General features: G+C 46.2%; 1 protein-coding gene across 1 annotated transcript in view; it reads right to left on the minus strand.

Moving 5' to 3' along the window:
- Positions 1-256: 256 nt before the first annotated feature.
- Positions 257-13,010, minus strand: part of SDG2 (SET domain protein 2) — a 69,424-nt gene continuing 56,670 nt past the window's right edge. Inside the window, exons 20-21 of the mRNA XM_087370758.1 lie at positions 702-1,271; positions 257-621 (exon numbers count right to left, since the gene is read on the minus strand). Of these exons, the coding sequence (XP_087226884.1) occupies positions 1,092-1,271 (180 nt within the window). The 3' untranslated portion in view covers positions 257-621; positions 702-1,091. The remainder of the gene's footprint in view (positions 622-701; positions 1,272-13,010) is intronic.

A 13,010-nucleotide genomic window follows, 5' to 3' on the forward strand; every position in this document is an offset into this window, starting at 1 on the left:
ATGTAAGTTGCACTTAAGATGTTCATCCAACATGGTATTACATCTATTGTCAGAGAAGTCATTCATCAGTCATATTCAACATGCTAAGCAAAATTTATGTAGCATGACTAACGAATCTGCATCCAATAGTTTAGCAGTTAGCATACACCAATGAGGATGAGATTTACTTGGTGATGCTATACATATTACAATACTTGATGATAGTGTGTATCCTGGTGTAGCAAGTCTAGCATCACTGAGCAACCTGCATCCTTATTGTTGTTAGATAAACTGTGGGATGCAGAGTCCTCAGTGATGTCACATTATTTACAAGAAATGTTGAATATGACTGATAACGCCTACAACATTGCAATTAGAAGAAAGAGACACAATTGGAAACAGGAAAATTTAAATTTTATCAATAAGAAAAGCCACCCAATGGGTAAATAATGTACATGGACAAGAAAAACCCTACCCCACCATATAAATAGTTAGTGCAAAGTTGCGATGGTGCAAGGCTTACAGACGAAAAAGAAACTCTTTGATTTAAAGACTTCATCATGGGAAAGTTGTGATGGTGACAGCCTTTCGGCCTAAATACAAACCCCATCATTTAGCTTTATCGTCTGCACCGTCTTCAACCTGCAACAAATGAACTCGATCAATATAACCATCAAAAGAACATCATGTTTAAACAATTTTGACAAAACGAATCAGCTTACTGTTTAGATTGCTGAACTCGGTCTACGTCCTTTGTGCCTCTTCAGACATATTGTACATACAATTCACCACCACAAACCCCTTTTGGCAGATCCATCCATCCATCCATCCAGTACGAGAGTCTTCTAGGAATTTCTTAAGGCACTCGAAATCACAAGCTTTGAGTCGAGCAAAGAATAACTTCACAAAGTCTCCAAAGGTAGTTTCCAAAGTAAATCAGACCTAAGGGGAGGCTGGATCTTCACAAAGAATACAACCAGAAACAAGCATCTCCTATACAAGGATGATGACTGTCAGCACCACTGTTTTCAGATGATTACTAGCTCCAATGCAGGTACCGTCCTCCAAAATTTGGCTCTCAAATAATCATCTCAAAACAAAGTGTCACACTTCTATTGATTATCCCATGGACCCTTGAAATCTATTTCCCGTTTCTTCAACCAGTCCATCATCTCTTTATTTACAGTAGTTCCCTGGCTTATTGCATCCATCATAGGACTCCCAAACAAACCTCTGTTACTCTTGAACTCCCAGAACTCTTGCCTTGGCCACTGTTTCTGTGGCTGTTGCTCCTGCATTTCAGAAAATTCAGCTGAGCTCTCTCTCTTTCTTTCTCTCTCTCTCTCGCCCCCCCCCCCCCACACACACACATATACACAGCAGTGGGCATTGGGACAGGGTGGGTTCCAGAGACAGCATTCCACTCTTGATCAGATCTTCACCCTGTGGGCAGTCATCGAGGAGGTGAGATCGAGATCCCAAAATGTTTACGCTGGCTTTGTAGACTTTCAGAAGGCCTTCGACAAAGTCCCACAATCTCGCATGATTCGGCAACTTCAAGAGATGGAGATCCCACGATTCATGATTTCAGGGGTGATGAGCATATATGAGTCTGTCAGAGTACCCCTAGAGGCCTCTCAGATTGGGTCGAGAGCACGATAGGAATGAAGCAGGGGTGCCCCCTCTCACCGACAATATTTGGGTTCTACATTGATGAGATCACAACCTTCGCCTACGATGTGATGGATCGCTGCTGGTTGATTTGATGATACAGATACTGTTGTATGCAAATGACATAGTCCTTCTATCCTCTTCAGCAGTAGGCCTATAGACACCTAAAGACCCGAGCGGTGTTTCGTAGAGAGAGATACTTGATACTTGATAGTCAAGGTCATGATTTTCAACACCTCACGCGCATCACTTCAGCCACAACTTCACTTACATAGAAGAGCCAATGGAGGGCCAATCAGCAAGAATGAGTGGCGGCATTTCGAGAGGCTGCAAGTGATTATGGGATCCAAGATGATTCGGGGTAAGCCTTCAGTCCCCCACTAGATCCAAGAGGCAAAGCCCACGACACCACTCTAGGTTGATGCCATCTTCCAAACGCTCACTTATCCTCACAAGGTCTGGGCCTTACCTAGAGAGAGGCTACCGAGGTTGGCATTGGACTCATCTCTACGACTAGCCGAGATTGGGGTCCATACCATCTATCCAGATGGTTGGACAGCCACGGTATTCAGATGGACCATCTTCCCCCCCTTTCCATACAGCTTGGATCCCTGTAATCCCTTGGTCCCATGAGATGAGATCGATTGTATTATACGGTTGGACCTACTCCAACTTCATATGTCACACACTTGGGGAGGGGACTAGGAGTTCCCTAACAAGATACAACTCTACCGCGACCACTTGTTGAGAGTATCGGAAGATGGAGTGCTTATCAGACCCCAGTACCTAAAGGACATACGAGTCTCACACGCCCTAAGGATTGCCATCGAATAGATACACGTCTCCTCCCATCAATCGAGCATAGGTACGCCTAGAGAGCAGCAGATTTGCCGATTATGCACGTTAGGTGAAGTAGAGACAGAGGAGCATTTTGTGCCTGCCCAATTTATTATGAGATCTGAGGAATGGTATGGCAGCCTGATAGTCTCCGCGTGACTGGGCTGCTAATGTGGAGGCACCACACTTTGGAATAGGTCTCCATCCTTGCATATCCTTTCTTGTTCACTGCTCTCCTAGCAATAGGTCTCCATCCCTAGCCCAAGAAGCTTGCACACAGCCCGAAACTATCACTAGTGCCCAACTAGTCATCCATCAGATCAAAGCAGAGAAAGAAAGCATACCAAAGCTTTCTCCACTGTCAAGGACTGCCATGACCAATAGTCTCTCACCCTAGGCTAGACCTTGGCTGTCTTCTAGGGCAGCAAGGTGTTGCGATCATCTTCTAGAGCAGCACTTCAGGGAGCAGGAGGAGCAGCAGACCAGCAGCCTATGAACCTACATCCAGGAGGACATAGAGATTGGAGAGTTGCAGACCTAGCTCAGCAAGGTGCAGGCTGATTCACAGGCAGTAAGGTGGAGAAGAACACTCTGGACAGAGAGTCTACATATGCTCGAGGTGGAGCACAGTGCTTGACATCTAGTAGGAGAACCTTTTGGTACTGTATCCTGTCCTACTTTGTGGACGGACAGAAATATAAAGAGTTTCTTCTATATTTCTTTGAGCATTGTCTATTTACTAGCTTGCACATCTATGCACATTAAGTTAAGAAGTTTGTGATTCCACACGCCACACCACACTGTGTGAGCTCCTGAGCAGTTCTATCAGTCTTCCGCTGTGCGTACCCTCTGTTGGGTCATTTCTAACATCAAGCAGTAAGATACATCACTGATCTGTTAGCATACAAAGCTAATCCCTACAAAAGCATCCATCTCTTGTCACAAAGCTGGCCAAAGACGTGTGCACTGCCTTTACAAAAGCATCAGTACATCGATGCCCTGCATGCTAGGCTTGAACTGCTTGTAACACCAGAGACGACCATGCATCTGAAGGAATTCATCTCTGAGAGTATAATGCAAATGTTGTTGTCCATCAAACAACTGATCATAGAACCTTGCAAAATCCACATCCTTTGCATATTAGTCCTTCATTGCATCCAACTCAAGACTCAACACATATGCTTCTCAGATAACGCAGTCGGAGTGAGGAATATATCTCAAGGTCTGATGATCTGTCTACACAGTGAAATCAGCCCCGAGCAAGGAATGCTCCCACGCAAAAAGAGCAAGAGCCACAGCCATCGACTCTTTGTTTTTCTTTTTTTCTTTTTTTTTCAAAGAAAAGAACCTTCTATTAATGCTTGAAAGATTTCATACAAGACAACAGCCCCAAAGGTGTTGAGTATGAAAAAATCGGAAAAGGCTGAAAGAAAAACCGGCCTGTTCGACAAAAGCCCAGCTCACTGCCTAGGGGATCTCGAGAACTGGGGCTAACAGCCAAGTCGGGGGACTGTACATCCAGCGAATCCCTCGTGGAGTGAAGATGTAGAAAACACCTGCAAGCCAAGCCTTGCAGAAACGAGCACACCTCTCAATAATCGCCTTGGAGCCTGGAGTCCCACGCTCCCAGGTGGACCGTAGAGTGTAAATGATATCCTGCCAGATGGCAACCAAGGTAGCCGAGGCTGGAACCGGGTGCTGTCCCATCAAAAGACTGCAACGAGCCACCCAAATGTTCCAAGCTGTGATGCTGGCTGCCACCTCCCAAACATTGTCTTCCCTGGGAGAAGGAGGAGCTAGGGCGTCAGGGGGACCTGCCTAGTGGAGTGCAATCCTCTGACTGCTCTCACCCTATATCTGATAGACTGGGGGAGATCTCATCAATCTGAAACGCGTGTCCTCCCTCTGTCAACCAAGCCACCATCCCCCAAGTATAGTCTCTGAGAAGACTTTGCATGCGTGTCATGATCCTGAGGGCTCTCATCCAAATCCTCGCTGCGCTACAACAGCTCCATAGGCAGAGTGGGATAGTCTCCAAGACACCATCTGAGCAACAATGGCACTGCCCCTCCACTCGCATTTGCTCCAACCACGGGCCGATGGGCAAGCCTCCGTGGGCTGCCAACCAAAAGAAGTATGAAATCTTCCTCGGCTGCAAGCTGGACCACAACCGCATCCAAAACTTGGAGCGAACATCCCGAGGCACTCTTTGGATCACCCAGTGTCTCTCCCTCGAGGGAGTCCATCTCGACGAGCCCATCCGAAGTCTCCTGCCATTCCGTGTGGTGTAGAAAAAGAAAGGCACCTCACTTATCGTCTCAGCTAGGCCGCCCTTAGGGGGCCAGAACCACTCCCCCAGGTCCCACTAGACCTCTCTCAAGGGTCTACCCTCCCATAGCCAGAGGCGCCATCTAGAGGCGTCCTACTCTGAGATATTGGGAGAATCAATGTGCCACTCCTTCCCCAAGCGTCCTATGTCACCACAATGTAAATATCCTAACTAAAAGTGCAGTTGACCATTTATTTGATCATAATTAAAGAGTTTTATATGTGTTAATTATGGTCAAAGAGTTCTTTTAATGGTCAAAGAATTGACTACGGTCAAAGATACTTGACTATGGTCAAGTAAACCTGACCTCGATCGAGGAGACTTGGTTTATTACCAAGAGGGTTAACTACGGTTAACCAGAGAACTACAGAGCTGACTACAATCAGAAAGTGTTGACTTCGGTCAACGAGACTTGGCATGCGCCAAGAAAGTTAACCACGCTTAACCAAGATGTGCCAACTTCGGTTGGAGAGTTATGCCAACTTCGGTTGGAGAGACTTGGCTATAATTAAGGCGCATCGACGCTTGGTCAAAGCTTCTAAAAAATGATCAAGAGCGTTGACTTCGGTCAACCAGAGAATAAATATATAATTTTATATTTGTTATGTGTGCACATGTGTTCAGTGGGGACACCCACCGTGACTAGAACTAGTCCACAATGTATTGTTTGCATGCGAAGCGCTAACAATTAATGGGTGCCATGGTGGTGCGCTTTAATTAATTGTTGCAGGTACTAGGAAAAGTTATTTTCCTAGGTGCTACGGGAGCCTAATCAGAGTCTGGGAGGCGGTTCGCGTGACCGAGTACTTCGAAGACTCCAGAATTGCCCTTAGTGGCATGTTATTAGGAAAGTAGTGTAGAAATTGACAAGTGGCTTGTTGCCAAGAAGGGGAGCCTGAGAGCTCATGTAATGATTCATTCATTCATTCACATTTTGGATTTTCATGTATGAACAGCTCTACGCTGAACTATGTACTTCATCTTCTCTCAAGTAATAAAATCCTTGGGGGGGGTCCAGCCCGACTGTTGTCCTGGGCCCTGGTGTCTCTATTGAGAGAGGGAGAGAGGGAAAGAAATGAGAGTGTCTCTGCTGTATTTTACGACTAAGGTTACAATATAGAGAGTGTTGTTGGTTGTTTTTCTGCGGGCAATATTTCATTGGTATCAGAGCAAGGCATGAATTGCCTTCTATGGCAATCACGATCAGAGAAAATAATTCATGTGTGACGATGTAAAAATGAGCAAGGGCTTTGCTCATAGTTTGACTAACAATATACTTGTAGGTTGACGAGAACGAGGACGAGCAGAGAGGCTCCATTGATTTGGGCCTCGGGTTTCTGTGTGAAGGAAGTAACGATATTGGCGAAGCATTTGCAGAGGTATTTGCGTAGCACTAATAGAGATAATGGACACCTTCACACAGGTGCACATGGCGATAGTGCGACGGATTCGATGGGATTCGTGACGGACGTGATGGCGACTCCAAGGGTCTGGGCTCTCCATGCTTCGGGGTAGATCCAAGAGGGGCCTAACGGAAGAATTCGTAGCAAATGAAGTGCAAAGATTGATTATGCTGGCCACACCTTCACGCGGATGCTTGGCGAAGGTGCGATGCACGACGTCGTAAGAGAATCTGTCGCTCGTCTTCACCTAAGGTCTCACACCTTAGGTGACGTGGCTTTCGTGACGTGGCAGACACGTGTACTGCGCTGACATGGCACCTAGCCAAGCAACTGATGACGTAGCAGGTAAGCAGATGTCATGGCGCACACACATGTGGTGCTGATGTGGCAGGGCTGACAGGAAGCTGACATGGCAGACAGGTCAGCTGCTGATGTGGCAAACCAGTGGTTCAGTTAACTTTGGTTAGTTCACCCTGGTTAGAAGTTCAATTAGTTGGTCTAACCAAACCAAATTGGTTAGACAAACCAGGTTTGACCAACCAACCTTGGCTGTAGTTAACCAGACCATAGTTGGTTAACTAGAATACAGTGGTTTCAAAATCAGAAAAGAAAGAGTACCCCAAGGTTGAAAAGAAAGGGTTTCAGCCTCAGAAGCCGAGGGGTACTCAGTTTTCAAAGACTTACAAAGGCAATTCCCATTCACTCCTGAACAAATAGCTAAGTTTCGCAGAGATGGGAAATGCTTTAAGTGTGGGAAAGAGGGGCATGTGGCTGCCCAGTGCCCAGAAAAGCCTTCAACTTCGAAGGGAAAAGAGGCAGAGAAGCCATGGGGACTGCAAAAGCCAATGGCAGGAGGAATTCCTGACATATTGAGTCATGTTTCAAACCCAAAAGAATCAGAATTGCTGCTATCATGGGGCAAAGTCGGGGACCAGCAAGCGCTAATTTTATTTGATCCAGGGGCTACTGATAATTTCATATCAAAGGACCTAGCCCTGAGGCTGGGAATAAAGACGGAGGAGTTGGGCAGGGCTTTGGATGCCGATCAGATGTTCTGTGGAAACCCTATGGCAATCACTCCCTTGATAGGGAAGCTCCGTCTTCATATACAGAGTTATGTGGATCAAGAAGACTTCTTCATTTCTCCACTGAAACATCATAATGTAGTCTTAGGTATGCCTTGGTTTCATCGCAAGGCAATGAAGTTGACTCTTCCTGAAAAAGTGCCGGAGTTTGTACATAGGGGCAAAGAATATCGTGTGATTGCTAGGAATAGAGAGGAAACTATTCCCATTGTATCAAATAGTTGTGTTGGAAAAGAAATAAAGTCTGAAGATTTAGCTTATATGATTTTTGTAAAAGAGAGAGATGTGGAAATGTATGCTGAAACAAGTGAGGCAGATCAGAATAAATTTGAGTTTATTGAAAATTTTAAAGATTGCTTTTCTGACCCTTTGCCAGGGGAGTTACCCCCTGAGAGCCCTAAGGATCATGGCATAGAACTCATTCCTGGAAGCGAGCCACCCAATAGGCCCCCATACAGAGTTAGTGCAACTCAACGAGAAGAGATTATGACTCAGGTGCAAGACTTGTTGTCCAAGGGGTTGATTCAGCCCAGTTCTTCTCCTTTTTGTTCCCCTGTACTGCTAGTATAGAAGAAAGATGGCTCATTCCGTATGTGCGTCGATTACCGCGCACTGAACAAAATGACCATCAAGAATAGATTCCTTATTCCGCACATTGATGATGTGCTGGATCAATTAAATGGAGCTTCAGTTTTCAGCAGGATAGACTTAAAGAGTGGCTATCACCAAGTGAGGATATAGCCTCAGGGTGTGCACAAGACACCGTTCCGCACTACTCTTGGGTTGTATGAATATCTGGTGATGCCTTTTGGATTGACCAATGCCCCAGCTACCTTCAATAGGATGATGGATCGTATCTTCCGACCCTATAGACAGTTCAATGGTACCTTCTTCAATGACATAATTGTCTTTTCTAAGTCCGAAGAAGAGCACAAGAAACATCTTGCTATAGTGTTTCAAGAGCTGAGAAATCATCAGCTCTATGCAAACAGCAAGAAAAGTGAATTCTTCTTGGAAGAAATCCATTATCTGGGGCATATAATATCCAAGAATGGGATACATATGGATCCAGCAAAGATCCGTGCCATTCAAGAATGGCCAGAGCTGAAAACTGTGCATGAAGTTCGAAGTTTCCTAGGCATGTGTTCTTACTGTAGAAGGTTTATCAGGATTTTGTGGATATAGCCGCTCCACTCCACAATCTTACTAAGAAAAATGCAGCTTTCAGATGGGGAATTCCTCAAAAGACAGCCTTCACCACACTAAAGAAGAAATTGACTACAGAGCCAATCTTAATCGTTCCAGATTTGTATCAACCATTTGATGTGGATTGCAATGCTTGTGGGGAATGTGTTGGGGCTGCATTGCATCACAATGGTCATGTAGTGGCTTATGAGAGCAGGAGACTCCGGGATGCAGAAAGATATATGGGAATCTATGAGAAAGAGTTATTGGCTGTAATTCATGCCATCCATACATGGAAGCCCTATCTTTTGGGTGCAGATTTTACTGTTAAAATAGATCACCCAAGTCTGAGATACTTTTTGACTTAGACCAAGCTTTCCTAGAAGCATATGAAATGGGCAAGCATACTGTCAATTTACCATTTTCAGATTGTCCATACCCCACGAATTCAGAACAGAGTGGCAAATGCCTTGTCCCGAAGGCCCCAAGTCAATAATGTGACTATTGCTTATCATCAGGACCTAGAAGGCATGAGGAAGCAATATGCTAGTGATGCAGATTTTGTTGAGATTTTACAGCAAATGCAAGAGGGGCAATCTACCAGTCACTATTCCCTGAAAGATGGGTATCTAATGAAAGATGATTGCCTATGCATCACCCAAGAGATGAGGAAAAAGATTTTGGAGAAATGCCCTGCACCTCCCTATGCTGGACACAGAGGAATTACAGCAACAACTCTAGCACTATTAAAGAGGTATTTCTTTTGGCCAAGGATGCGGAAAGATATACATCAGTTTGTTACTGAATGCCTTACGTGTCAGAAAGTGAAGTATGATAGACAGAAGGCACCTGGCCTACTTATGCCTCTTCCCGTGCCTCAGGCACCATGGGAAAGTATTACAATGGACTTTATTTTTTATTTGCCAAGATCAAAGTCAGGGAATGATGGGATTTAGACTATCATTGATAGATTCAGCAAGCAAGCTCATTTCATTCTGGTTCGCAAAACCATAAAGGCAGATCATATGGCTAAGCTTTTCATGGCACAGATCTTTAAGCATCACGGTATGCCTGAGTCCATTGTTAGTGATCGAGATCCCAGAATGACCAGTCTATTCTGGAGAGCTTTATTTGATAACATGGGTTCTTCTTCTTTCCATCCCCAGACAGATGGTCAAAGTGAAGTAGCAAATTCTACAGCATTGGATATGCTGAAATGCTACGTGGGTGACCAAGGTTCAAACTACCTACCATTGGTAGAGTTTGCTCAGTACACAGCTCTACACGGAAAGCCCCCTTTGAGGTCATTTATGGGAAGGTGATTTTGCCACCTATCCTAAGGACCAAGGATGAAATATTTGCAGCTGATCAGTTTGTGAGAGACCTCCAGACAGCTTACAGCCAAGTCCGGACAGCAATTGAAAGGTCTCGAGAGAAACATAAAAGAGCTGCAGATAAGCACAGGAGACAGTTAGATCTCAAGGAAGGGGATTGGGTACTTTTGAAGTTTGAAAAAGCTAGGCTCCACAATGCAAAGTTATCTCCCAGATACTATGGCCCTTTCAGAGTTACAGAAAGAATAAATGAGGTTGCATACAGGTTATCATTGCCAGAGCATTGGAGGATTCACAATGCATTCCATGTGAGTCTTCTAAAGAAATTCCAGAGGCTAGAGCCTACAGAGCCAGTATCAGAGGATCCACCAGAAGTGGATGAGCTGGAGGAGGTCCTTCAACCAGAGCAAATTGTGTACCATACTGTACGCAAAGGCCCTCAGGACAAGGAGTTTTACAGGTATCTTGTAAAATTCAAGAATTATATGGCATTAGATGCCAAGTGGATGGACGAAGACATGTTATCCGATCATCCACAACTTTTGGATGTTTACAAGGAAGCTTTTCAATTGAGGTCAACTGAATAGAAGCCGACAATGTAAATATCCTAAGTCAAAGTATAGTTGACCATTTATTTGATCATAATTAAAGAGTTTTATATGTGTTAATTATGGTCAAAGAATTGACTACAGTCAAAGATACTTGACTCTGGTCAAGTAAACCTGACCTCGATCAAGGAGACTTGGTTTATTACCAAGAGGGTTAACTACGGTTAACCAGAGAACTACAGAGCTGACTACGGTTAGAGAGTGTTGACTTCGGTCAATGAGACTTGGCATAAGGGGCTAACGCTCGAACTCCTCTTTGCATCTGGGTGACTAGTCTCTGCCAAACCCAATGAAGACTCCTCACCAAGGGAGAGCCCTTCCCCGTAAGGGGGCCCTCTGACAAGATCCATCTATGTGAAGGCTACCACTATCCCCCAGTGTGTGGGGTGTTCCTCAGAAGCCCTCTTTGTAAGAGGAGCTTCCAAGGCTCGGCACCTGGGGTGAGGCCACGAACCACCAGATTGCCCAGAAGGACCCTGCTCTACATCTCCAGATCAATGACACCCAAGCCTCCTAGTGCCTGCGGCATGATCATTGTTTGCCAAGCTACTCAAGCCCTAGTGTTCCTCCTGCCGTCTGAACCTGCCAGAGAAAGTTCCGTACCAACCGTCGGAGCTGCCCAATGCATCCTCTGTGAAAGCACCAACAGGAGGCAATATACCGAGCGATGGCAAGGACCTGGTTTGCCACTAAGGCACGACTTGCCAGGGAGAGTTTGATCGACCTCCAATAGAGACGCTTACGCCGAACACTCTCAAGGACCGGGGCAATCTGCTGCTTTGCTGTAATGTCAATACCTACCAGGCATCCAAGGTATCTCGTTGTCTGGCCCCGCGGTATCCATCTAAAACCAATGTCACTCCACCCACTCACGGATCTCCTGTGTCTCCTCAAAGCCCGTGAAGAAGCCTATGGATTTCGTCCAATTGATATGTGCCCCCGAGGCCTCACAATAGATAGCCAAGGCGCCTCTGACTCTCTCTAAACTCGCTGTGGTGCCCTCAACATACAAGGCCGTGTCATCTGTAAACTCCGAGTCGAGGAGCTCATCCTCCTGCCTGATTGGGAGCCTCAACCCTGTGAGACTCGCTACGTGTGATCTCAAATAGTAGCCCAGAGCCTCTACTACAAACAAGAAGAGGAAGGGAACTAGTAGGCAGCCCTGGCGAGCCGAGCGAGAGAGAGGAAAGGCCTCGCCTGTGTGTCCTCTGATAATCATCTGACTAGAGCTCCCTGCGTATAGCGTTGGAACTCCTCTAACCCATCTATCTAAGAAACCCAATCTCCTCATAGTGCCCTGCAAGAAAGACCACTCCACCATGTTGTAGGCCTTCTCAAAGTCCACGAGAAGGATGGCCAGTGGCTATGACTCCTCCCTGGACCAATCCACTGCCTCCCAGAACGTGAAGATGTTGTCCAAGATGCTGCGCTCCTGGACAAACCCAGTCTGTATGTCATGGATGATGTCGGTAAGATGAGGCCATAACCGCAAACTCAAGACCTTGACGAGGATCTTGTATGCAGTATCAAGCAGAGTAATCAATCTCCACTGTTGAATATCTTACCTTTCTCCCCCTTTCAGGATCAAACAGATCCACCCCTTGCACAAGGACTGAGGGAGAAGGCCTGTGTCAAAAATCTCCTCGCAAGCTAAACGAAAAGGGCTAGAGATAATCTCCCAGAAGTTTCGGAAGAAGGCTGGAGTCAAGCCATCCTCCCCCGGGCACTTTTGGGTCGAGAGAGCCGTGAGGGCTTCCTAGAGCTCCTCATCTGTGAAAGGCTCCTCAAGTCTGTTGCATAAGTCCCACGAAACTACTGTCGGAACATGATCCCAAACTAGCTCTCGAGCCACAAGACCAACTGGGGTCATCCTCTTTGTCTGAAAGAGCTGGCTATAAAATTCAGTGGTCATGTCAAGAATCTCCTGCGGGTCAGTGTGCATGATGCCCCGAATACGCTGTAGTTGTGTGCTGGTCGATCGAGGCCCAATGGTCTGAAAGAACTGCTTCGTCATCCTGTCCTCCTACTATACCCATCCGGCCTGGACGAATGGTAGGAGAACTCAGTCCACCGCAGCTCTGTGTCCTGAAGCTCGAGACGAGCGCTCTCCAATCTGTCACTAAGTCACTGAGAAACTTTGTCATGTTCCCTGAACCTCTCGATGGAGGCGAGGTCTCTCCTCAAAGCCCGCTCTCGCTCCTGAAGGATCCTCCTCCACCTAAGGGTGTAAACCTGCAGCTCCACACTACTCTGAATCGCATCAACCACCCACGCAGCCAACCCTCACTCGGTGTCATCTGTGAGTGCTCCCAGATCTCTACCATAACCTACTGAATGTCCTCGTCCTGCAAGAGGTCCTTTCGAATGCGGACCCCCTTCTGGGGGAGACCTCGACAAGACTAATCCAAGTGAAGTACCACTAGAGAGTGATCAGACATCGTGGTACCTGTCGAAATCCCGATAGAACCGCCTCTGTATAATTCCCAATCCCCAACATAGAAGCAGTCTAATCTCCCTGTCGGGGACTCTAGCACTGTGCCAAATGCCCGGCCAATGGAAGAGAGGATGGAGGCTCGATA

The sequence above is a fragment of the Dipteris shenzhenensis genome, chromosome 32, assembly GCF_047967505.1.
Source record: "Dipteris shenzhenensis isolate YYH24624 ecotype China chromosome 32, Dip_SZ_1.0, whole genome shotgun sequence".
NCBI lineage: Eukaryota > Viridiplantae > Streptophyta > Polypodiopsida > Gleicheniales > Dipteridaceae > Dipteris > Dipteris shenzhenensis.